The sequence below is a fragment of the Atta colombica genome, unplaced genomic scaffold (assembly GCF_001594045.1).
Source record: "Atta colombica isolate Treedump-2 unplaced genomic scaffold, Acol1.0 scaffold52, whole genome shotgun sequence".
Classification (NCBI taxonomy): domain Eukaryota; kingdom Metazoa; phylum Arthropoda; class Insecta; order Hymenoptera; family Formicidae; genus Atta; species Atta colombica.
In genome coordinates, this window is record NW_017259542.1 from 1,372,133 (window position 1) to 1,397,046 (window position 24,914).

At 31.5% G+C, this 24,914-nt stretch overlaps 1 protein-coding gene across 1 annotated transcript in view; it reads right to left on the reverse strand.

The window, feature by feature from the left end:
• Positions 1–20,714: 20,714 nt before the first annotated feature.
• LOC108691786 (tyrosine kinase receptor Cad96Ca) overlaps positions 20,715–24,914 on the reverse strand; it is a 26,978-nt gene continuing 22,778 nt past the window's right edge. Inside the window, exons 4-8 of the mRNA XM_018199692.1 lie at positions 24,403–24,802; positions 24,095–24,271; positions 22,785–23,135; positions 22,185–22,490; positions 20,715–21,541 (exon numbers count right to left, since the gene is read on the reverse strand). Coding sequence (XP_018055181.1) covers positions 21,305–21,541; positions 22,185–22,490; positions 22,785–23,135; positions 24,095–24,271; positions 24,403–24,802 — 1,471 coding nt within the window. The 3' untranslated portion in view covers positions 20,715–21,304. The remainder of the gene's footprint in view (positions 21,542–22,184; positions 22,491–22,784; positions 23,136–24,094; positions 24,272–24,402; positions 24,803–24,914) is intronic.

The following is a 24,914-nucleotide window of genomic DNA, read 5'->3' on the forward strand; positions in this document are numbered from 1 at the left end:
TTAAATATATTAATTGCGGATTAATTCATCAAATGCTTTACCTTTTTGGTATTAGTAATAAAGTGAAATAAAATCATTTTTAATGTAAACTTTATGATCAATCATATTAAATATTTTATTAAATTTTATTATTGTTCGATATTGTTCTACAGGATAAAAATATGAATTTTTTTTAAAGACATACACACACACACACACACACACACACACACACAACTAGTGATTTTACCCTATTCTTTTTTATAAGTCCATTTACAGAGTTTCTTAAAGCGAATTGTCGAAATAACTTATTTAATTTTTTTATAAACTTTTATATTTAGAATATTAACGTGAATGTTAATATATAGTCACGAAAATTGATTTTTAAAATTAACCTTCCATGAAACGGTTAAAATTGCCACGATCAAATCGTCGCCCATCAAAACATTTTTTGTTATAAGCACTATAGTACGATTGTTAACCGTTGGCACATCTTAATGATTAAGATAATTCCGATATATATATCGCACCTAACAAAAACTTAACTTATTAAGTATTATTTACTATTTTAACATAGACGAACTATATCAATAAAAACTTTGTACTGTCTATTACTATGAAAGACATATTAGAAAGTCTAAATACTTATTTTTCGTATTAAAAAAAACTTTTTAAGTCCCTTGCATTTTTGCCATACACTGTTAAATCTATAGTATCAAATAAATAGTATCAAATTTAACCTAATGTCTCTTGCTCCTACTAAATATATCATTATTTTTTATTAAAACGATAATTTGACACTATATCATGTCAATTTGACACTATATAATTTCAAATTGACGTGGTATAATGTCAAATATAACTATTTTTTAATATAAAATAATGATATGATTGAGCAGTGGCAACTCACATTAAGTTAAATTTGATACTATAGATTTAACAGTGTATATCCCATTGGGATGGGATATACGACTACTCGTAGGAGGAGGGGTATGTACGGCTCAAAAAAATTTACAAATAATGCTTATAAATAAGACGTAAAATGACATAATAACTTATAAAATATGTTTACAAAGTTTTATTAAGAAATAAGAAAATGATAAATATATATATGAAGTAACAGATATATAATTACAGATAAATAATAATAGATATATAATAACAGATAAAGTACAGATATATAATAACAGATAAATAATTACAATCTTTTACATACATATATTATAAGTGTTATTATTATTATTATGAGGTACATTTTTCATATAATGTGTTTATTGCATTTAGTGCACTGAATCCAATCTGTACACTTTGTATGCTTGGGCATAAATTCCGCCCACTAAAAATGTCGTATATACCAAACAGATGAGATATACAAGACACCAAATTAAACAAAAAATACAAGAGCAAAGCACTTATATTTTGCTAGATAACATGTTTTACTATTCCTCTACACTTATGTATCATGAAATAAGTTTTTATACGCCCTATAACAGTAATAATTTTATGTAGATTATAATTTATGATGGCGTTACTTATTATAGTGATAAATCGATTCAACTCACAATAATTTTATTAATATTAATAGTATTAATATTAACAGTAAAAAACTGAAATTATAACATAATATATTATACGATATAACATAAAAACAGAGTAATTGTGAAAAAATTATTCCCATTCTTTCTATTTTTTCTGCAGTGTAAATCTCAACGCAGCGATTTGCCGGAATTACCCTATATAACTGTATGCCTATCTTACGGTTATCATAACCAAATGTGATGGGCGAAAATTATCCGGTTGTGATAACCGTAACATTTTTTTCTGTGCAATTATATTTCTAATCTCTCCATCTGTAATTTAGAACTTTTCTGTCCAGCTCTTTTTTCTACATAACTATTTTACAAAAAGGACAAAATAATTTATTGAACTATTAAAATAATTATGCATGACGCTCGAATTGGTCGGAAGAATGTTAAAACTTTTGCAGTATATCTTATCATTCTTGAGTTTCCTACGTAATTACTTTGACGGCCCAACAAAATTATTTTCAGATATATTTTTATCCAGCTAAATTTTTAGATTTCAGCGAAATTGTTTTTTTCTTTGTGATTAAAAAAAATGTGGGAAAAGATTCAGGTTACTTTTCAACACTTTTATTACATTATCAAATAATTTTTTTAAGTTAAACGTTAAAATCTTTATTTAATAAAAATCTAAATGTGAGCAAAAAAATGAGCGAAATTTTACTTATGTCAAAAAAGACCTAGAATGCAGACGAAGGATTAATACATATATATCTGGCGAATTATCGTTGGCTAGTATTTTATTATGACTGTATAATCGTTCGAATCATCTACATTCTATGTAACGCATTCATCTTTGCCTTTCATTTCTTCGTTCGACTTCGCGAGATAAAGAGGCGAGAAAGAAGAGCATGCTTATTCCGATAAGGAAAAATGCAAAGGGATAAATCACTCGCTTGCCGCGTTAATCTGAAAGAAATTCCAAAGAGTGACGGGGTAGAGAGTAAGAGACTGAAAGGACGAAGGGCAGGCAGTGAACGCGTGACGGCGCCCTATGCCGTTTGCCTTCGCGAACATGTCATTGTTTATTACTGCGAGTCGCGCGAGATAGTATCATTTGAATGGTTCGAAACACGAGATTGATGCGATCCCAGCGGGCAACAGCGCAGGAACATTATCGACGTGTTGTTCTCTCCTTTTCTCTCTCTATCCTTCTTTCTCACTCGATCTTCGACGCTCGTCGCCCGCAGCGTTAATTGTTTTCCTAATTCGGACACGCTGGGATGGGATTATGTACACCTTCAATTACAGTGATACATCGACAACACGCGACACGCCACCTCCGCAAACTTGCCATTCAGACTTTATTATCGTCTCCGTATCCTTCGTTATTCTTATTAGTTTATTTTTGTGCGACGCGCCATTAAATTTATTTGCATGTAAATTTATAAGGCCAGTTCTTGTCAAGAATCTTATCTCGGAGAAATTTTCTACCTCCTGCAAAGATGGAGACATTATACGGAATTATTGAAATTACACATCTAATTACAGATCTAATTTTTTCCCAAATTATTAATTTTGTACATCGAATAAAAATAATAACTTTAACTAATGGTTAATTATAAAGGCATATTTAAGAAAAAGAAAAGATGACTGATAATCTCAAGCTTAAACTCTTGAAAAATTGATAATGGTTATAAAACATTTAATGGTGCGCTTATTGATTTCATCTTAATTGCGATTAAAAATTTTTTTGCGATATTTAATTAAAGGCGCCGATTGTGAGGCTACCTCGATCGTTGCCTTTAATTGCTTTTAATGCTACTTTTGCATTCATGTGCGAATGTCGTGATTAAATGAGAAAGATTTGAATTTAAAGATAAATTTTATTATCGATGGTCAACTCATAAGATTTTATTCAGAGCGCGAAGAAAGGTACCATGCAATTGACCCGTAAGGACTGCCTTGACTAAACGCGAAGGATAGAAAGTCTGCAGAAGATCTCTATTGTTTCCTATGAATGTTTGCGTGATCGGTCAATCGATGAACGTAATAATTCAGTACTTTTTTCCCACGTCGCTTTATCGACCTTTGAATGTAATCAAAATACTCAAACACGAATTATAGCAATATTAGTATTTGTCAATCTTGTTATACAGACAGAATTGTCGACTAAGGGTCTCTTTCACCCTAATTAACGCTAATCGATGATTAACAATCATGATTGCCAAGAGAGAACTAAACACAGAAAAGGAAGAGAGAGAAGACGTTCTGATATATTAAATTGCTATTGGCACTTCTGCGAATTAATTGTCGATTAATTTAACCAGAACTTGTTGAAAGAGTCCTAAATGTTCGCTCCAATTCATGTCCTATGACAAAATTGAAATGAAAATTGTAATAAAACTCTTATTATTTTGCAAAAGTATAATTAATCTTTAAGTAGATAAATGATTTAAAAATAATAAGATTAAACACAAGTTAATAAAGATATGCAAATTGCAGAGCACTCCTAAATAATTTTAACTTTGTATTTACATATATTTTTAACTTGTATATTATGTCATAGTATTACATTAATTATACACTTATAAGACAGAGAAATGTAAAAACAATGAAGATTTCTATGCAATACTTTTTATTTTCTTTTTTTAGAACAAGATTTTAAAGAAAACTGGGATGCTGCGGCCTATCCTCCTTAACCTTCAACATGTCTCATTTTAATTTTAATTTACATGTCTGGATCCAAATCACCTAGGGCGTTTTTGATGAGCTTTTTAATTATCACAAATTTCAATAGAAAATATTTCTTTTTTTTAGTGAAATGCCAGAATATATAGAATCGAGATATCAAAATATAAAAAGATTTTGATAATAATTGAAAAAGTTATGCCAAAAAATATTAAATAACAATTTGTAAAAAGAGTGCAATAATCAGTTTTCTTTAAAAAATCATATCTTTATGATAAAAAAAGATATAGATAAAAATAAATAGTGTTTTGAAAAGAGGAAAATGTGAACTTTAAGAAAAAAAATATGTTACATTGATCCATCCTAAAAAGTATAAGTATTTGCACAACTGAGGTGAGAGCATTTTTATACATGTTCGGAAAAATGATATCGGAGGTATATCAAGTATTTTCTTCTTTAAAAAAAAAACTGCAATGAAAAAATATTTTATATTAAATATATAATGATTTCGACATTATTTACTCACGATTTTATAACTTCGAGTTTCACCAAGATTCACTCTCTCGAAAAAAATGCTTTTTCGATAATGCCATCGAAAAGTTTCTGGACATAGAACTTAAAATTGCATAATATTCAGATTCACCATAACTTGGTACAAAATCATCGCAAAAAATAAAAAAGTCAAAAGCTAAAGTATAAGCTTTAAAATGCTTTTTTATTTTTCTGCGATTTTTTACCGAATTACGACCTGGATATTAGGCAATTTTAAATTCTATCCCGAAACTTTTTGACGGCAGCGTACATGTTTTAATTATAGAAGACAACATACATATTTGAATACAGCACTAACAAACGGCACTTACTAAAAATTTGCACTTTCGGCAAAAATCTGTCAAATTTATATTTAACGGGTCCAAGTCATCCAAGTCAAATTTTGCATCACAATAATAGCATCAAGATAACAACGAAACAATTACATCCCGACAGAGAAAGATTCTTTTATCCCTTACTTCAACTCTACAATATTAACCGTACATAAATAGCGGGAGACTAAAATTTTTACCCGGATCCAAATGACCCACTCATGTAGTTGAGGGTTAAAAATTAAGATTTTCCTGTTAAATCTTCAAATGACAAGAGTTGTTGTTGAAAGAATAAAGTAATCAGAATATTCAGATATTCAAATGTATAGTGTAAACATACGATATTTCACATATATTTCACGAAATTAGAATATAGAAACTGATAGCTTCTCTCGTAAATCCGGTTTCACTTGAACATCAATTTCGACATCGCGCACAAAAGCGAGTGCGTCTCGCAGGTGCTGCGACGTAACGCGGAAAGGAAAGATCGGAAAGAGGAAACGTGGTGAAAGTGGTGCGATGCACTTCGGCTATACCGAAAGATTAGTCTAAAGTGACCGACTACTATCTAATCGAGGAACCGGAGGCTCCGCGTTACCTCACAGACACGCCCTTGTTCGATGCAACAGCAATCATTAACGCGCAATTTCCCTAACAGCAGATCGTTATAAAAATTATTATCATTACGTATCCAAGACTGATTTTGCACTTGCTTTTTCTACTCGTATATCGATTGTATCGTTAAGAGGGACTGTTTTTTTTTCAATTATCTAAGTGAATGATACTTATAATTTTTTAAAAATAAATCCTTTCTAAGCAACTAAACATACATACAAATAGCATGTATGTATAGGATTGTAGAGTACATAATAGAAGATATAAGATGTAAAGTATAATACATATTGGTATTATTTAAAAAATATAGATAATATGAAATTTAAAAAATAATAATGAATATTTTTTGAAAAAATGATGCTGCGCTTCCTATATATATATAGGAAAATCGAAAATGATAAATATCCGATGGATGTAAAAATAATTTGAAATGAATTACATTATTTTTATTTATTCATTTATTCTTAAAAGAAAAACTTTTAAAAGACCAAAACACAATTTACGTTCGTAAGATGTAATAAGATAATTAACTTTTCTAAATATAAATGAAATAATATTTGTGACAAGTGAATATCGATACAATACAGTTTACATCAATACATTGATGAATATATAAAAACATTTTTTTATCAACACAATATATAAAAAAATAATAAAAAATACTTTTTTGTTAGCAACTAATAATTATATTTACAATATTTAAATAATAGAAAAAAACGATAAGATGTATACGTTATACGTTATACGTCAACGGTCACAATTATTAAATTCATGATGAGATGCAAAAATTGTCGAATATTTGTCGAAAGTTGAAAATATAATTTCAGCAAAATTACAAAGCAGAATTGTAATCATAGACTCTTTTTTTATCCAAAGAGAAATTTTTCAATCTCCTTTTCTTTAGTTTTCTGATTTTATTTAATACAAATCTTGTTGGAAAAACGATAAATCTCTTGCACCAGCCTAATATGTCACTGTTATCGTTGCAAGATTTTTTTTCTTTCGCCGTACGTTTTCGCGCTTGTTCATCTTTGGCCCTGTCGCATCCACTTCCGCCTACGCATCCTTTCCTGGTCGATCCGATCAGAACAGCACGACCAGCTAAGCGTGTACCATACGTGCACGTACGCACGCGTGTACACTGCGGCGTGGTGTGGCGCCGGGGGGCGTCTTTTCACGGGCTGACGCAGGCAGGCACGCGTGTAAAGCGTAAGCGAGCAATAAGGTAATGGGGCGTAACCGAGGCGGCTTTGCCTCGCGGTGAAAGTTAGCGCCGTGACGTTAATTGAGGAGCGCCTTATAGCGCTAAGGAATTAGGAGTTATCCGGCGAGGCCGCGCCGCGCGTCGCCGCTCAAAAGCCAGATAGCGAATGCTCCGATTAGTCTAAACGCTGGAAATTACGACTTCCTTGTCGGGGCAAGTCATTTGCTAAATTTCTACAACGTGATAGATATCTGAAGATTTTACTCGATTTTCAATTTAGATTTTCAGAGATTTGAAGGATTCATTTGGAAGGGCGGCAACATTCAAGTTTGAAATTTTAATTCTTGGACTTCTGTAGTTTTTTCTAGGTCTCTAAATGAAAAATTCCTTTGATTTACAAGTTTGGTGATAATAATGGGCTTTGATTTACAAGTTTGGTGATAATAATGGGCTAATGGAATTTATTATTAAGCTGAGAGATATTAGATATTAAGTTAAGCACAGATATAAGTGAAATATTATTTTCTGTAAATAAATTTGAAAGTATAAATTATTAGACGCATTTCTAAAATCCAAAATAAAAATTTCTAATTGGAGATTTTATCTAATTATTTTCTAAAATAATTATGCGAGAAAATTTAATCACGTATATAGATTTTGACTAATCTTTTTTTAATAATATAACAAAAGAGAAAGATAATCTATGGAATAATTAAGCTTCTCTACAATATTGATCTTCGGAAAAAGAGAAATCTCCGAGAATTGTGGGAAATTATAAACAGATTAGCGAGGAGAGAAGCCTCGTGGAGATATATGTAAATACATCATGATTTCTTTCAATAAAGTGACTGACATTTTAATCTAATCGCAATTCACGATTTCACGGTAACGAAAAGGATCTGGCTCTTTTGAATCCTGCGAACAATTTCAGGAAGATCGGAATTTCGTTGTAATGAAAATCGATTATCCATCGCCGCGTTTCTGGATTAAGAAAACATCGAATGCGACGCTCGTTAGAATAATGGAATGACAATTACATCACCGCAACGTCGTATATGTAAAATGGGACTCTCGTATAAGATGTTGTATTTTAATGTCGCAGTTCGTTCGGCGATTTTTACAGTCGCAAAAATTCTCAAACAGGACTCGTGTGCAGACGTATGTGGGTCAGGACGCGTGTGTCAAATTACATGCGGTTGCACGCCTTTTTTTACGCCTAACTAGCCGAGGAAAATTACGACGATACCTAACGATATTTCTCAGATATCGGTACTTTCTAATGATCCACGAACGCGATCGAATATCGTGTTGACTGATTTCTCGAAAGGAACCAATGTTTCCTTTTATTTGAAATATCACTCTTTGGCACTTGAATGTATGCAAGGTTAGTTAAATTAATGTTTTTTTTTTAAACTAAATTAAATTAAAGTTAATGGCTTATAAAATTAATAAAATAAGTTAAAAGTTGAAAAAATAAAAAATAATTTAATAAAAGTTAAGATTTATTGAATTAACTTAAGTTTAAAAAAATGTTAATTTTGAAAAAAATTATTTTTGAGATCAGAATGTCCAAATTATTCTTAAAATGAGACTACTTTAATAAACATTTATAATATAGATTATTAGGTAAATTTAATTTATATGATAAGAATCATACTATAAGAGAAATCTTGCGAGAGAGAAAAGTATATATTTGCATTATCCCTCTTTCTTTATCTAATTTTTTTTAACTTCCGAAACGACTGCTCACATTTACAACTACATCAACAAGATATTTGTTTTAAAAAATGCACGTAAAAATTTAGAAAATAGATGAATATGTAGCACTGTTTTACAATTCTTTTTCTAAGGCTCATTTCATATTTATGTTGCAGAAATATAATGTTTGACATCTAAAATTAGTGCGATTCAAATATAAGCAGGAATTGACAAAAGCGAGTTAGCGAGCCAATAAAAATTGGCCGTATGATTCTTATTATAAAGTCTCTAATCATAAAATCATTAAACTTTTTCTAAATTAATTCTCTAATGTTTCAGATTTTGTAAAAAAAAATATTAGTATTAAGAGAGACAGAAAAATTTTTAATTTAAAGAAGCTAATAAATTAAAGAGTTTAAAAATAACTAAATTAAGTTAAAAATTAGTGCATTTAAAATTGACTAAGTTAAATTAAAAATTATTAACTTTTTAACTTTTTTTTTAAGTTTTACTAATTACTACCCAACCTTGAATGTATGTATATGCAGTCAAGTATAAAGCACTTTCATATTGATGTAAATACTGCATATATCAAATGAAAAATAAATTAAACAATAATTTTATTAAAAAATAATATTTATTTTTATCATTACATCATTACGTTTTATCTTAGATATACACACACACACACACACACACACACACACACACATATTTATTAGCATCCAATTATTTATAGTTTTTTAAGATGTTTATAGCATTAATATTATTAAATTGCTTAGCATTTTGTGTGATATTATAATGTATGATATTACTACCCTAGTTCAGTTTAAGATTGCGTTTAAAGATTGAAAATGATTTTGTTGTAAAATGCAGTTATAGGACTGGATAGATCAATAAAGCCTTTTTGTTATTTATTAATTTTTATATTTTAATATTTTATTTGTTTTCCTTTAGCTTCTTATTAGCCACCTTTTCCAAGAAATTATACAATAAATTTATACAATAAATGAGGATGCTTTGTACTTATAATTAAGGTTGCATAGAAGTAGAATTACCGAATTCCAACGTCATTTCATCGAGGATCTAGGACGCGCTTTTATGAGTGATTCTCATTAAAGCGCGATAGGATTGCGAGGCGCGTAGTCGAGAGCGTCTTGCTCCGAATGTGGATTGCGTACTGATCAAAGGAAAGGTCGCCACACGAGTATCGTTGCGGGTTCATTAATAATTATATCGGTGAGCCGTTACTTCATAGAGGACGTATCGTCGAATAGGAGAGTGAGACACGCGGTACACCCTCGTTACGGTGCTCTCGAGACTTTCACATTCTGCCAACGGCGCGCACGATGCCCATAAATCCTTATTAGCGATTAGACCATCCGAAATGTAATAACGATCCACCGTACGCCACCGGATTGTATCATTAGGCGATGATGGATGATTGCGCATTGCGCAATTAACAATTACCAGCGCACGTCGAAGGCTCCTGGAGTGCGATCTGCCAGCGACTGAGTCCGATCCGCATATGAGACGCTAATCGAGATAACGAAGTCATGACATTTCACGAGCTGCAAATTCAACAAAGTCTCTAGACGACGTGATTTTTAGTTATTCACATTTGAACGGCGTTATCGTTATATATGCATTATGCGCACGCTACATGCAGCGGGATTTATTTCGATTGGAAAGTTGAGAACCAACTCCGATCTCGAGAACTTCTTAAACTTGCTTGCGTATCAATCAGCTTATTTCTATCCAATTACACGCTATGGAACATAAACTCGAAGCGAGTGTAGTTCGCTTTTCCTTCCAGTCGATTTGGCGATCATCGATCACTTCCGCCTGATCGAACCGCCACTTGGTTCCGAAAGTCGGACCCTCGGGCCCGAACGAGAAGTCCGTAATTCACTGGGCCCGATGAAAAACGTCCTCTTCCGCGCGATATGCGCGCACCATACGAACTCTCTGTGTACTCTCCGTTCCGTACTTTCGCCGTTAAATAATTCTGCCTCACGAGCGACGTAATTTCTTTTTTATTATGAAATATCATTTTCCCGTCAGTGCGACAAATATTAATTACAAATATTAAAATGTGGATTAGAAGCTGAGACGGGGTAGTGGAGAAAATGACGCGTAAAACTCTTCTGTCGGCGTTTTTCGAAAAGCTGAACAGCTCGGTCGTGTGCGCCGCGGAAATACAATTTAATGAACCGTAAACCCGCGCGCGCGCGTATGTCGAAATTACATTTCTGGTTTCGTGGGTCGTAAAATTCACGATGCGTCTCTCGTTTCTCTAATTGATCGGGACCGTAAATCTCCCTTCGTCCCAGTTCACGAGAGCGGACGATTTTTATAAGATGTGAATTAAATAAAAGCGGGACGAGTAGCGCGCAATGAAACGGCCCCGCTTTATCTCGATTTATTTTACGGATGTATGTCAGAATTTATTACGACTGGTAATAATCGCGTTAACTAAGATATATCATATTAAACGGTAACAAGGTAAAAGGCTATCGAGAGACTCTCTTACATTTGCAACACGTAATAATTAATTGATACTTAAAATTTTACAGTAGCAGTTGTGCGAACAGGTTTCATATGTGTATATCTTGGTAAAGAAAAAGTGATTTAAATATATATTTTTTTATATTCTGTCATTTTTAAATTACAACTGATCATCGCTAAAAGACACGATTTAATTATTATCTGTTTTTTGTGATGTATTAAGTAAGTTTCCGGATCTAGGTTCCACTTTAACGTACATTCTATCGTTCAGTGAAAGCAGAACATCCTACAGATACCTACATTAGTGGTTTTATGCAGTTGGGTTTAGCATGCGGAACGTGATAAGTCGTTACATTATTTCGACCTTATTAATCTGATGGATTTTGATAAATCTCAGCTGTCTGCTTCCTGGCACGAGCTCGGCAAACTCTTAAATTATCAAATTTTAATTGAAGTTGCTACGCTGCTCCCGATTTCACTTAATATTACTGCACTTCTCGCCACCTGCCGTACCGATCAACACTGGCAATCAAATCTCCGCGACGCAAAAAGTTACAACAATCTCGCCTACGGCGCAACATTATTTTTCCCTCGCCATTTGCAGACCATCGATATTTTATGATCGCTTTATATATCTGTCAGGATTAAAAGGAGGCTGTTAGATTTGCTCGTGTATCGTTTAGAAGAGAACTGCACAAGGCACGTTACATAAATCGCAAACTAGAATCTTAATCGCGATTAGCTGCGATTTAAGGATCATTACCGCTGGATTTGCAAGCGAATGAGTCAATGACGTTTCAATTTCTCCAGCCTGGCACGGACTTGGGCTTCTATTCTTGAAAAGTACCGCATATGGCATAAAACTAGAGGAATACTAATAGTGTACTTTACGTATACTATTTCCCTTATCTTTCGTATACGTTTCTTTTCAAGAATAGTTCTAGTGAAAATTTTTCTCAGAATTTTTCATATAATTTTGCAAACTTTTTCTATAATTTTATAACTTTCTCACATTTTTTTATACGAATTGAAACATTTCTCAGAAATCTACATTTTTTTCTCAGAATTTTTCATATATGTTAATTATGAAATATTGTAAGATTTTTTGTAAGCATAATTTCTTATGAAATGTTATAAAATCTAAAAAAATTTTAAAATAATTTTTAAAATTTTTTAAAATTATGAGATGAGAAATTTCAGAATATTTCAGAATTCACTTGTATGAAAAATTCTGAGAGAAGATGTAATTTTCCGAATAATTCTAAATATTTCTGAAAAATGTTCTAATTCGTATAAAAATTATGAGAAAAATTTTCACCAGGAAGAGCCTGATCGCCAGAGATCCATCGATTTTTGAAGTGTTTTGCACTTGTTAATTGGCAACTTAATGGGATTATTTGTAATAATGGTAGAAGTTTCGTATAAACAAAGAACTTTCTCTGTTAATCCAATAACGTTATTATAATCACATCATTATAGTCACTGTAATTCTCCGAATTGCATATTGAGTTAAATAAACATTAAAAAAATAATAAATAAATAAATAAAGTGCGTTTGTAAGTAGATCAATTATAACAAAAATCTCATAATGACGTTCCTCGAGTGTTCTTTAAATGAGCAAATATATTTTTTGCTTATCTCTGTGACATCGTGCAAAAATCTATTTTATGTTCGATGAAGAATCATGAGCTTGATTTTGTCCATCACGTCTTTTGACAGAACATAATTTGAGAAATCAATTCTTAAATGGATATATAATTATGGATATATAATTCATAATTTCATTGTCAAAGTTAAAAAGTTATTCCTTGAGAAGGAAAGTAACTCGAAGGACTTGTATTTAGTTAGTAGACTTGTTATTTACACGAAAAATACTCATTTGCTGAAGTATCTAAAAATTTAGTTGGATATCAAATGGATTTGAAAATAATTTTGTTGGACTATCAAATAATATGCAGAACTCTCAAGCTAATTGTTAGAATATTAAAACTTTTTATAACATTGTTCATCATGCTTAAATATTTCCCCATAATTATTTCATAGTTCAACAAAATTATTTTCAAAACTGTATCTAACTAAATTTTTAGATACTTCAGCAAAATCGTTCTTTTCATCCAGTTTTTCACTGGACTTCAAAGAATTGTTAATAATCAAGAGGATGCGATCACAACAGGCAGATTTTACCGTGATATTTCACGTTGTCTAATTGCTCGTGCGTTACTCATATACGTTCTAATAAATTTTTTGCACCCCACGCGCAATGGATCGAATCGCTCTTGTTCTACGCGCGCACATACTTAGATATAGGTCTGTGCGCAACGTGCTTAAAGTCACGAACGAATTTATACGCGGCGATAATTTATCCTAGACCACGCGGCGCAACGTTTTAATAATGGCGCCACGACGAGAGCAGATTAATTGTAAGCCACGGCTGGAGAAACCTGCGTAATAAATAAGAGAGCGAATAAATAAATCCGTCCTGTAACACGTGCAAAGAGACAGATGCTGCTGTTGCAAAACCATTGGATGGTTTTCCCGAAGCTCGAACAGTATTGCCGATTATATGCAACCGAACTGTCGTGAATCAATATGCAATCAACGCGCGGAAGGAAAAGTGTAGACGCGTTGAGCTGAGGAAAAGGTTCGCGAGGCTGGATTGCGTAGAGATGTCGACATTACTAATACTGAACAGTGCGCCCTGTCGCTACGAACTGTTATAATTACTAACGATTGGCCGACGACCAATGTATCGTAACAGTCGTTGGTTATTAATCATATATAATGAAGTCCAACTCCGACATGTATGTAATCAATTAAAAGTTGTTTCGAAATATCTAGTGCACTCAGTGGAAACAGGATAGTCTTGGGAACTGCTTCTGAAGTTTAAATACCTGCAGTTAATTTTATTAAGTATATGACGTAACGCGTAATATCTGCAACGATAAATAGAAATCATTCAACGAAGGTTTTTCATAAACTGTATTGATTAGTTAGATGTTGAAATTGTTTATTAATTGTATGAATTATTAAACAAAAATGAAATAGCGTAATAATTTAGGTGTATTTATCTTCAATTTGCTAGTCGTTAATGCTACTTTTTTTTCCGAGTGAGATTCTAATGCAACGATTTCACGAAGATTAAGATTTCCGTTAAGCCTAAGACCATCGCCGGTTTAACGTTTAGCGATAAATTATAAACGATGGCCATATAAATAATCTCAACTTAGCGGAAAAGTAATGTATCCGTGTTATCTAACTATGAAATTGCAGCTGAATCACGTCACGTAAAAACAAAAAGAGTTGTAATGATTGACGGTAGATTCGCGATTATAGATTTGCATTCGAAGGAAGGAAAGAGAACATAAAAAAAAGCATGACGCATGAAGAGTATAGACACGAGATAACCGGCACCAATGTTAATATAATAATTTCACGTTACAGCTAATTGTCTAATCGTTTGTTCATTTAATCGTTTCAACCTGCGAGCAACGGACACAAATTACGTTCGTATAGGTCGGGAAACGTTGCGAAAAAATCACATATACGAGACACCAGCGTTAGATTACACGAAGAGGCTCGAGGATATTTAATGAAATATGTAGTGTTTTTGCATCGAACAGAGTAATTTAATTAATTTTTTAAAATCTAATTAAGATAACTACGCGGCAAATACGCCGCGCAAGGTTATGCAGAGGTCAGAAAAAATAGAAGGAGTGGGGAGTAATTTTCCCGCAACTACTCTGTTACATGCTTTTATGTTATATCAGTATTGTGTTATAATTTCAGTTTTTTACTTTTAATATTAATGAAATTACTGTGAGTTGAATCGATTTATCACTGTAATAAGTAGCGCCATCATAAATTATAATCTATATAAAATGATTACTGTAGGACGCACAAGACTTAGTGGTTATTTCGTGATACACGAGTGTAGAGGAATAATAAAGTATGTTGTATAACAAAATACAAGTACTTTACTCTTGTATTCTTTGTTTAGTTTATTGTCTTGTATATCCCATCTGTTTGGGATATATGGCATTTTTAACAGACGGAATTTATGCCCAAAGCATATAAAGTGCGCAGATTGAATTCAGTGCATTAAATACAATAAACGCATTACATGAAATATGTACCTCATGTCATAACATTTGTAATGCATCTAGGAAGATTGTAATTATTATTTATTACTTCATATACATATTTATCATTCTTATTCCTTAATAAAACTTTATAAACGCATTATAAGTTATTATGTCATTTTACGTCTTATTTACATACATTATTTGTAAATTTTTTATGAGCCATACATACCTCTCCCTCTTTCTTTATGAGTAGTCATATATCCCACCCCTATGGGATGTGCAGCAAAAATGCAAGAGTTGAGAAAAATTCATTTTTTAATACGAAATATAAATTATTTCGAATTTCTAATATTTTTTTCGTAATAAGTAGATAGTATAAAGTTTTTACTGATATACACAGTTCGTTTACTTAAAACATAGTAAATAATACTTAATAAATTAAGTTTATGAGTTATAGGTGCGGCGTATATACCGGAATTATCCTAAATAAAAATGATTATAATCATTGATTGTAGTGCAAAAATAAAGATGCGCGCATGAATTAATTAATTGATTCTAAATACGAATGCAAAATTAAAACTTTAATCTTCCCAAATAACATTTATATCACTATTTTTTTCTATCCAACTTTTTGTTATAATCTTTTAATTTCCATATAAAGTTACTTACTAAAATTTTATTATGTCAATTGCTAATATTGCTTTTTTTAATAATATCTTTCACAAAAACGTACGCTGCCAATTACATATTAATGTAACTGCTTTAATACGTTCTAATTTCTACAAGCTCAAGTCAATCATTACACGTATATTATGAAAAATCTTTTATGTAGTCAAAGAAGTGATGTCTCTTCGCGTTTTACACGTGAATACGTGAAGAATATTTGTACATATATGCAGTAAACACATACGTGTACGAGAAATCCAGTTTGCCACAAGTTTTTGCAAAATGTGTTAGTGTGCACGGACAGTGATTCCTGGACAACGTGATGCAATTATGCAATGAACTGGTCAACCCCTACTCTCCCTTCTCTTCTGCTTCCATCGTGCCTGCCTGCCCTCCGTATGCTCTTACATCGCCCTCGAGGCTCGAGCATCGTCAATTGTATCGCTGACCTTGAAGCTCTTGAAGAGATCACACTCGCGGCCTTGCAACTTCCAACACTGTTCTCGCTTACTGCTCACAGATCACGTTCGGCATTCTTCGGAACGTGAGCCTGCCGGTTGCTTACATTGTTGCACCGTGAGTACAACTCTGTTCCAGTCCCAAGGAATGTTATCTCTGATGTTACGAAGGAGTCCTTGGACTTCTCTTAATGAAATGAATCTCTATGACATTGTTGTTGAAATTTTCTATATCTTTTGATTTGAGAAATTTCTCGGGTTTGAAAGTTTTTTTTCGGTTTAAAAATATTTAAGATTTTAAAGATATTAAATAGGTTAAAGATATTAAACTTTTTTGTTAACAAACATAACTTCATTACATCAAAGAGGAATTGATTAAGTAGAAAAAATATTATAATAATGTGTAAATGATAATGAATATGAAAAAAAGAAAGAGTAAAGAAAGAGGTACATCACACAGCTTCGCTTGTTGCCACACCTGCCGCTCGTAACTCGTCTGACATCCAGACATCCTCATTGCCGAAAACAGAAGCCGTCTGCCAGAATTGGTCGGTTGTACCGGTATCTCATAACGGCTCGCGCCGTGAAAACAGCATTTTAAATTGCATGGTTATATCGATATCTTATTAACAACGGAACGTCCAGAAGTTCAGGGCAACTTCTGGATATACTTCCGCATTTCTGGAAAGCGCAGTAGAAGAGGCATGAGTTCAAGAAAATAACATTTATGCTTCCGCTTCCGCTCATCATTCGCGTCATTAATATTGAATATTTTATTATTCAACTATCAATGTAAATCAATAAAATTCCTTCATGAGATTTTAGACACAAACTGTTTATGATTAATGACAGTAAAGATTTTATCAATAATAATAAAAGAATAGAGGTATATTATATTGTGTTGAAATATAATTACGTTGAACGTAATAACCTTCTCCGCCTGATTAATGATTAATATTTCAAATATATTTTTTTATTTCTTTTATCTATAGACTTCTTCAAATTTATTATTTTAAATCATTATAATTTGTTATAGAATTATTATAAATTTTGATGTGAAATACAACAACCAGTGTTATGACAATTCTATTTTTTACATTTATTACACTAACTTTTGACGTTCAAACCTGTGATTTACTTGGATATAAATGAAGAATATATTGTAATATTAAATTTAAAGCACGACAAATCCTGCTTGGCATCTTTTTTCATAATTATTTCATTAAAAAATTTTTATATATATTAATCTCTTAATTTTAAATAAAATTTTGATGCAAAATAGAATTCTGAACGGGAATTATAGATTGTTTAAAATGGGCTTTGTCGATATTGATGTTAAAAGATGGGCGCTTCTTCGTATATTATAATGATTATCATCATTATTAGAGGAGAAAACTATTTATCCCAAAAAACAAAAAACAAAATATGAATAAGTACGACCATATAAATGGTATACATAAAATAAAATAAATATTTTTTCAGTTCCGGTTTTCCGAAGCGCGGTGTATATGAGATATAGGTGAGTTTTCCGCTCTTGCGCACTATCGACTGCGGTCGTGTATGAAAGGAGGTGGGGTACTTAGAATCTCTGCGGTCTGCTACATCTATTTATAGCATGCGCCGTACACTAAAGCACACGCGTGCACGTGTACAACCACATTGGTCGCCGTGCATAACGGGCTTTTATACGTTGCACTGGATATTCCTCTCGTAGATTCCAGGCAGAGCCTGCGCATTTCTTTCACCCCTCCCCCTCCTCCCTTCCTCCGTCTTATTCACGCTCTCGCTCTCTCTCTCTCTCTCTCTCTCTCTCTCTCTCTCTCTCTCTTTTCGTTATTCACCTTCTCTTCTTTCTTACCACACTTATGCACGCGTGCGGAACACACGTGCATCGCGTATACACGCGCCGCGTGTGTTCCTTTACTTTCTTCGTCGTGTTAGACACGTCTTAGGACGATATAAGTTACGCGACTTCCCGAAGGCGCGACAGAGATTTTAAGAAAAATTGTGAAGGATGGCGATCGACGTAACTTTGAAATAAGAAGGCAAAGATATACTGACATAACTTGTCAAGCACTTATATCTTATAGATTGTTACATTTTATTATTCTAGTAATAATTACTTTGTCATTATTATTCATAACAATATATAACTCGATAACGAACGCGCACAAATACACACACATAATGTTAATTCGATGTTAAATATATGTACATTTAATATTTATAATTCATTTTTATGAACATTTTATTATCAATTAAAATTTACGAATGTCTGCTAAGTTAATATCAAATTGTGATTTGCAATTCACAATTCGTAATAGATTTACAGAAATTCGTCTAGTATAAACTTTCTACATTATTTGCAATTCATGATTCATCCTGATTGCATAATATTGGTTCCAAATGAATTAATAAATAAAATTAATTAATGCACATCCTTTGATTTTGTTAAAAAATCACTTGGTTGGCAAATCAGCACGAATAGTAAATAACGAATGCGAATTTGATGAATTTGCTATTCTCGAATTTCATATAAGTAATAAATTATAAATTGCAAAAATCACTCATAATCTGGCTATTTTATCGCCATCGTTCAAGAGCATCAAAGCATTTTCTGAATAGAATATCAAACAGAATAGATACTCGATGCTTCATACAATGTAAAAATAATTGACGAAAGATAACGATGACTTTGTTTTATACTCTGTTTTTTTTAATCTTTGCAGTAATTTGTATTCGTGTAAACAATTTATTAGCGTGTATGAACACTACGGATCAAGAATTTAGAAACATTTTTTGACATTTTTGGAATTACTCACTCAAAAAAATATTTATAACAATTTGTTTTTTAACAATAATTTTTCAGGTTTAATAATTGTTATTGGATCTGGAGAATATATTAATGTTAAAAAACACATCGTTATGAATATTAAAGTAATCTCACAAATATTTTTTTTATGTTTCTAAATTTTTAACGGAGTCTCTAGTGGAAAAATTTTATGAAAAATTACATAAATTGAGACAAGTTCTTAGAAATTCTTAGTTTTTCATAGATATTCGTAAAGTATTGTTTGTTTGAGAAATCAAGAAATCCTTTGCCCTCAAACAGTAATTAAAAAAAGAAATGTTTAATTTTAAGATATTAAAATGTTTTACTCTTGACTCCATTTTTTAAACACTTAAAGATGTTTTAATTTTAAACATTTTTAATAGACAAAACATGTTTTGATTTAAAACATATAGTGTTTTATAACACGTAGTGTTTTATCTATTGAAAAAGTTTAAAATTAAAACATCTTTAAGTATTTAAAAAATGGGGATAAGAATAAAACACATTTCTTTTTACAGTGCACTACGAATATCTATGAAAAATTAAAAATTTCTAAACTCACTCCCTACTACAAATATTTAGGAAAAATTAAAAATTACTAAAATCTTGTTCCAATTTATATATTATAGTCTTACAATGCTTTTTCGTAAACATTTTTTTCCGCCAAAAGTGTATACTCTCATGAATAACACAAAAAAACCAAGAAAAATAAATTATTTTTGTTAAGCGAAAGAGATTATAGTACCCTCTATCGCTATTTTTATCAACTTTCTACTGTAAAGATCGTGATATAGCGTATTACCTATTGAAAACATTTGTGGACATTGCTACATAATTCAATGTACCTACACGTTTTATCCACATAGAAGAGCAAGTGACAGAGAAATATTTGAGGCCAGTATTTATAATCGGATCTTATATTTAAAACTGTCTTAAATATAATCTTAAGAAGTTACGAATTAATCAGAGGACCGTATTAGCATTTTAAAACATTACTTAAGATCTTGAAATAACAGACTATGAATATCGATCTATGAATACCGCTCTGAGAGAAAACGTATCCGTGTTTTAAATGGAACTCATTTATTAACATCTCTATGTGCGTAACCACGAATATGAGGTAATACATTTTTCATTTGTTTTCGTCTGTTACATATTGTATACATTGATTGATTCTATTCATGTTGTATATGTAATTGCGTAACAATTTAACAATGCATTATAAGAAAATAAAAATTAAAATAATTTAAACCTAAAAGAGATATTTAAAAAAGCATAATGTATATTTTAATAATGTTTCTAAGCAAAACATATCGAATAAAACGCAATAGAAAAAAGATTAAATATAATATTATTATCTAGACATTTATTACAGATAAATGTACAAGCAGTTTTAATTTTTTAGTTTTGTTTTAACCGATTGTATAATTTGTTTTAACCGATTGTTTTGGCTGATAATATAAAAATCTTAAAATTTTTTTTAATCGTTGGTTAGTTCGAATAATTGTTATATTATTATTATAAAATATATTGTGATTAATGTGAAATATATATTATAGGAAACATATAAATATATTGCTGTATGTACAATGTATTCATATATAGATTTTTTTATTCTTACAACACACAATTGTACAACAACTTACAACAATATGTAACTCACAATCAGTACATATATACAGATTCATGTCTAGACATGAATAGCGATTAAAGTATTAGGAATACTTTTCTTCGATTTGTAAGCGTGGAGAGGACGTCGTGTTTAAATTTAATTACATTTTTCATTCTTAATTATTATAAATCATATATTTTTCGTATGTGTACATATGAGTATTTAACACGCACGTATATCTGAGTATTTAACAGAATAATCGAACAGTCTTACTGTAAAGAACAGAAAAATTAAAGCTCAAATCAAAGTTCTCAAGCGAAATCATCAAACACACATTACTGCAAAATGCAATATTATTTCCGATGAGTCGTATAATTGATGATTCTCTTCGGCTAAGATTAAAAAAATTGTCAGCTCTATAATTTAGTCTGTCAGATTTTTCCATATAATTCCTTATATGACGAAAATATATCCAATTAAATTCTAATGTGTTAAATCCATTTGTGAAAATATGTGGCAGCATATCTATGTGAAAATCGGGTGACATAACATTAACGATTATCACGCGAGATTTATAGTTTCTCTCCGCTAAGATTGAGCACATTATAATATGAGTGATCCGGAAATCTGTCGAGCTCAATATAGTCTGTCTCATCAAGCAGCAAGCTTTCGGTCAGGTTAACGAGCTCGGCAAAAGATGGTCTGCATGCCGAATCCTTGTCCCAGCAATAATACATAATATTATAGAGCTCCCTTTTACAGTGCTCAGGTCTGTCTAATCTGTAGCCCTCTTTGATCTTTCGCATTACCTGTAGAAAAATATTCCGATGTAATATATAAAAGAAAACATCATTTAATTGCCATACAATTACTTTTTATAATTGATTTAATTCTTCTAATTTAATTTATCTTAAATTTATCTTTAATTTTGTTAATTTCATTTAAGTATCGATTTTTACTTTAATTTTTAAATTCAACTAAATTTTATCTAATTTAATTTAATTTTACAACATTTATTTTTTGACTTGAATCATTTAATTAGATCATATATACAATTACACTATTTTAAATCGAATTAAATTGATTCAATCAGAGAACAAAATATAATAAAAACATCAAAGAAGCTAATTAACAAATTTAAATAAAAATTAATTCAAGGCCGAGCAAGTATAAATTGTACAATGTTGCAAATAAAATAAATATATTAAGAATAATTACATACAGATATATAACTATAGATGAAATAGTACCATTTATGATTATATATCTTTGTTATTATTAATATATTTATTTTATCAATAACGTTCTTTATATTTATTCGGTTTTGGCATTTAATTAATCTTTATTCGAATTTTTTCTTACAATATTGAACCGCTGCTCAGATTTTGTGTTAAGTCAATTAAATTAACAATATTGATAAAGAAGATTATATTATATTATATATATTAATACCTCTGCGGCAGCGAGTCCAGGATATGGTGTTGATCCTAATGTTACAATCTCCCAGATGAGGACGCCGAAGCTCCAGATATCCGATTTAACGGAGAATATGTTATCATATAAACTTTCAGGTGCCATCCACCTAATCGGTAATCTACCTTCCGATTTTCTCTCATAAATCTGATTAGCCGCTACGTCTCTGGCAAAACCAAAGTCCGCTACTTTGCACGCGCGATTTTCGTCGATCAGAATATTCCTGGCGGCTAAATCTCTATGGATGATACCCTTTGATGCCAGATATTCCATACCTTTGGCGATCTATAAATAATAAATTTAATTAGTTAAGGAGAATGGTCAATAATAAGCATAAAAATACAATCAAAGACAAATAATTTATTAAGACATTTATAATATATCAATGGAAAGATAAAAAGTTCTTACAATTTTTAATATATGATATATATGATATTATATTCTTCTTAATTAATTGTTGTACAGATTCGAGCAGGTTATTTATCTATTTTTGTTAATAAATTAAATTTCAAATTAATTTTATCAGCTGGCTGTTATATTCTTACAATTAGTTAAAGATTTACAATTCGATTGACTTACTTGATACACAAATCCAGTAAGATCCCTTGAAGTTAATCCTGCACCTCCATGATTTCTCTCTTCTCTGGAGGCTCTGAGGAAACTCTGCAGCTTGCCGCCACTGACATACTCCAGAATGACGAACATGGGTTCCCGTTCAGTGCAGCATCCTAGAAGCCGTACAACATTGGGATGAGGATCTAAATTCTTCATGACACGTAGCTCTTGTGCAAGATCCAGTCGTTCTCTCTCGGCGGCATTCTCTTTCAGAGTCTTCACCGCTACAATTGTGGGGCCAGATTTGCCATCGATACCTAGGGCTTCGCATTTCCATACCTGGCCAAAACAACCCTCCCCAAGGATGTTGAAGACCTAGCAATAATTAACTAATCAATTAAACGAGAACGGCTTATTTAATTAGTTAGAACTTAGTTTAAATAATTACTTGGGACTATAAACTTGGAACATATTACTTGGAAATTTATTTATTTAATACATTTATGAATTCATGAAATAATTTGATTGTCTAGTTAAGTTAGCTGTTTGATAACTTTAAGGGCCCTTTTTGGTCTAGAATTTTCAAAAAAATCGAATTTTTTTTCATAAATCGATACATTAAAGTATCTAGAATAAGATTTTAAGGTGTCTAGAATAAAATAGAGGCTAAATTTTTCTTGTTGTATTACTTTAAACATGTTATTAAAATAAATGCGTTTTTCTCGAAACCACGTTTTTTAAATCGCCATACAAAACTCCCACACTAATAATTCAATTAATTTGAATTTCGGTACACATGTTTGAATTAAGTGTCGCTACTGCAGAAACTAATTTTATGTTAAGGATAATTTAAATAGGTTTTTTAGTATACAACGAATAAAACACAGAAATTTCAAGCGAAAAAAATAACTTTTTTTTACAACACTCTCATTTAGTGAAAAATTATTATTTTTTATTTTCCTTAATTCATACAGTGACAGGAACTGATTATAATTAATTATAAAAAATTTTGATTTTCTATTCTAGTTCTAGACACTAAATTTTTTACAACAGTGGAGATCCCCCCGGAAATTTTGACACCACCTTGGGCACCATCTATGTTAAATATAATATTTAAGAAATAAATACGTAGCACTTATGTTAACATGTCAAGAAAAAAGATCTTAAACTATCACACACTTTGATTTCACCATTTATCTACGACCTATTTTTGAAAAACACTCAATTTTACGTCCTCTAGACAGAGAAGAGCGCTTAATAATATAACAATACTCATGGAATTAATTATCAGTTTCGTGATCAATTAATTATCAAGTATAGAGTGATGATCACACCTTTAATCTATGTCTGGGAAATTCCCATTTATCTTCTTGTTTACTCTGAATGCCTGCTTGGAATTCCTTCTCCCATGGTTGGTAACGATTGTTACGAGTCTTTGGACCTCGCCATCTCTTCAGGACGAGAGAAGGCTCGTCTGATAAATTAGAAACGCTGACTGACGCTTGTCCCTTCTGAAAATCCGATTCAATCTTATTAAATACCTTGTTTGAAATTTATGTAAAAATTAATATGTTTTTATTTTCATAAAAAAGATTACATGTTCCTTTTTTTAAATCAATCTTATTTTGAGTACCATGTTCACCTTGGATTTGCGATTACTGCAAAATTTATTTCTCAGGGACCAGGCACCTAGACCAAGACCTACAACAAGGGCGCATCCAGCTGTTATGGGTACCAACGTCATCGCCATATCTTGTGAAGGCGGCGCAGCGGAAGGTGCAACCTTCGAGCTTAATGCAGGAGTTTCTACTTCGTTTATCCGGACGCTTTCTTCTGTACTGACAGTACTAACAGTACTAATGGTATTGCTGTTGACGTTACTGTCATTCTCCTTAGGTTTTATTCTCTCCAACTCAAGTTTTGTAATTTCAGGATGATATTGTTTCGGCGGGGGTAAAGGCGGCGAGGGGAAGGATGACAGATTTGGTAGGAACGGCGGTCGTATTCCGCTACCGGAATTAGGTTGATTTAAATATGGTACCCTGTCAAAAAGTTAAATCAGGAAGAATTTTTTAAATAAACAAATCTAATCTCTGTGTATGTGTGTGTGTGTGTGTGTGTGTGTGTGTGTGTGTGTGTGTGTGTGTGTGTGTG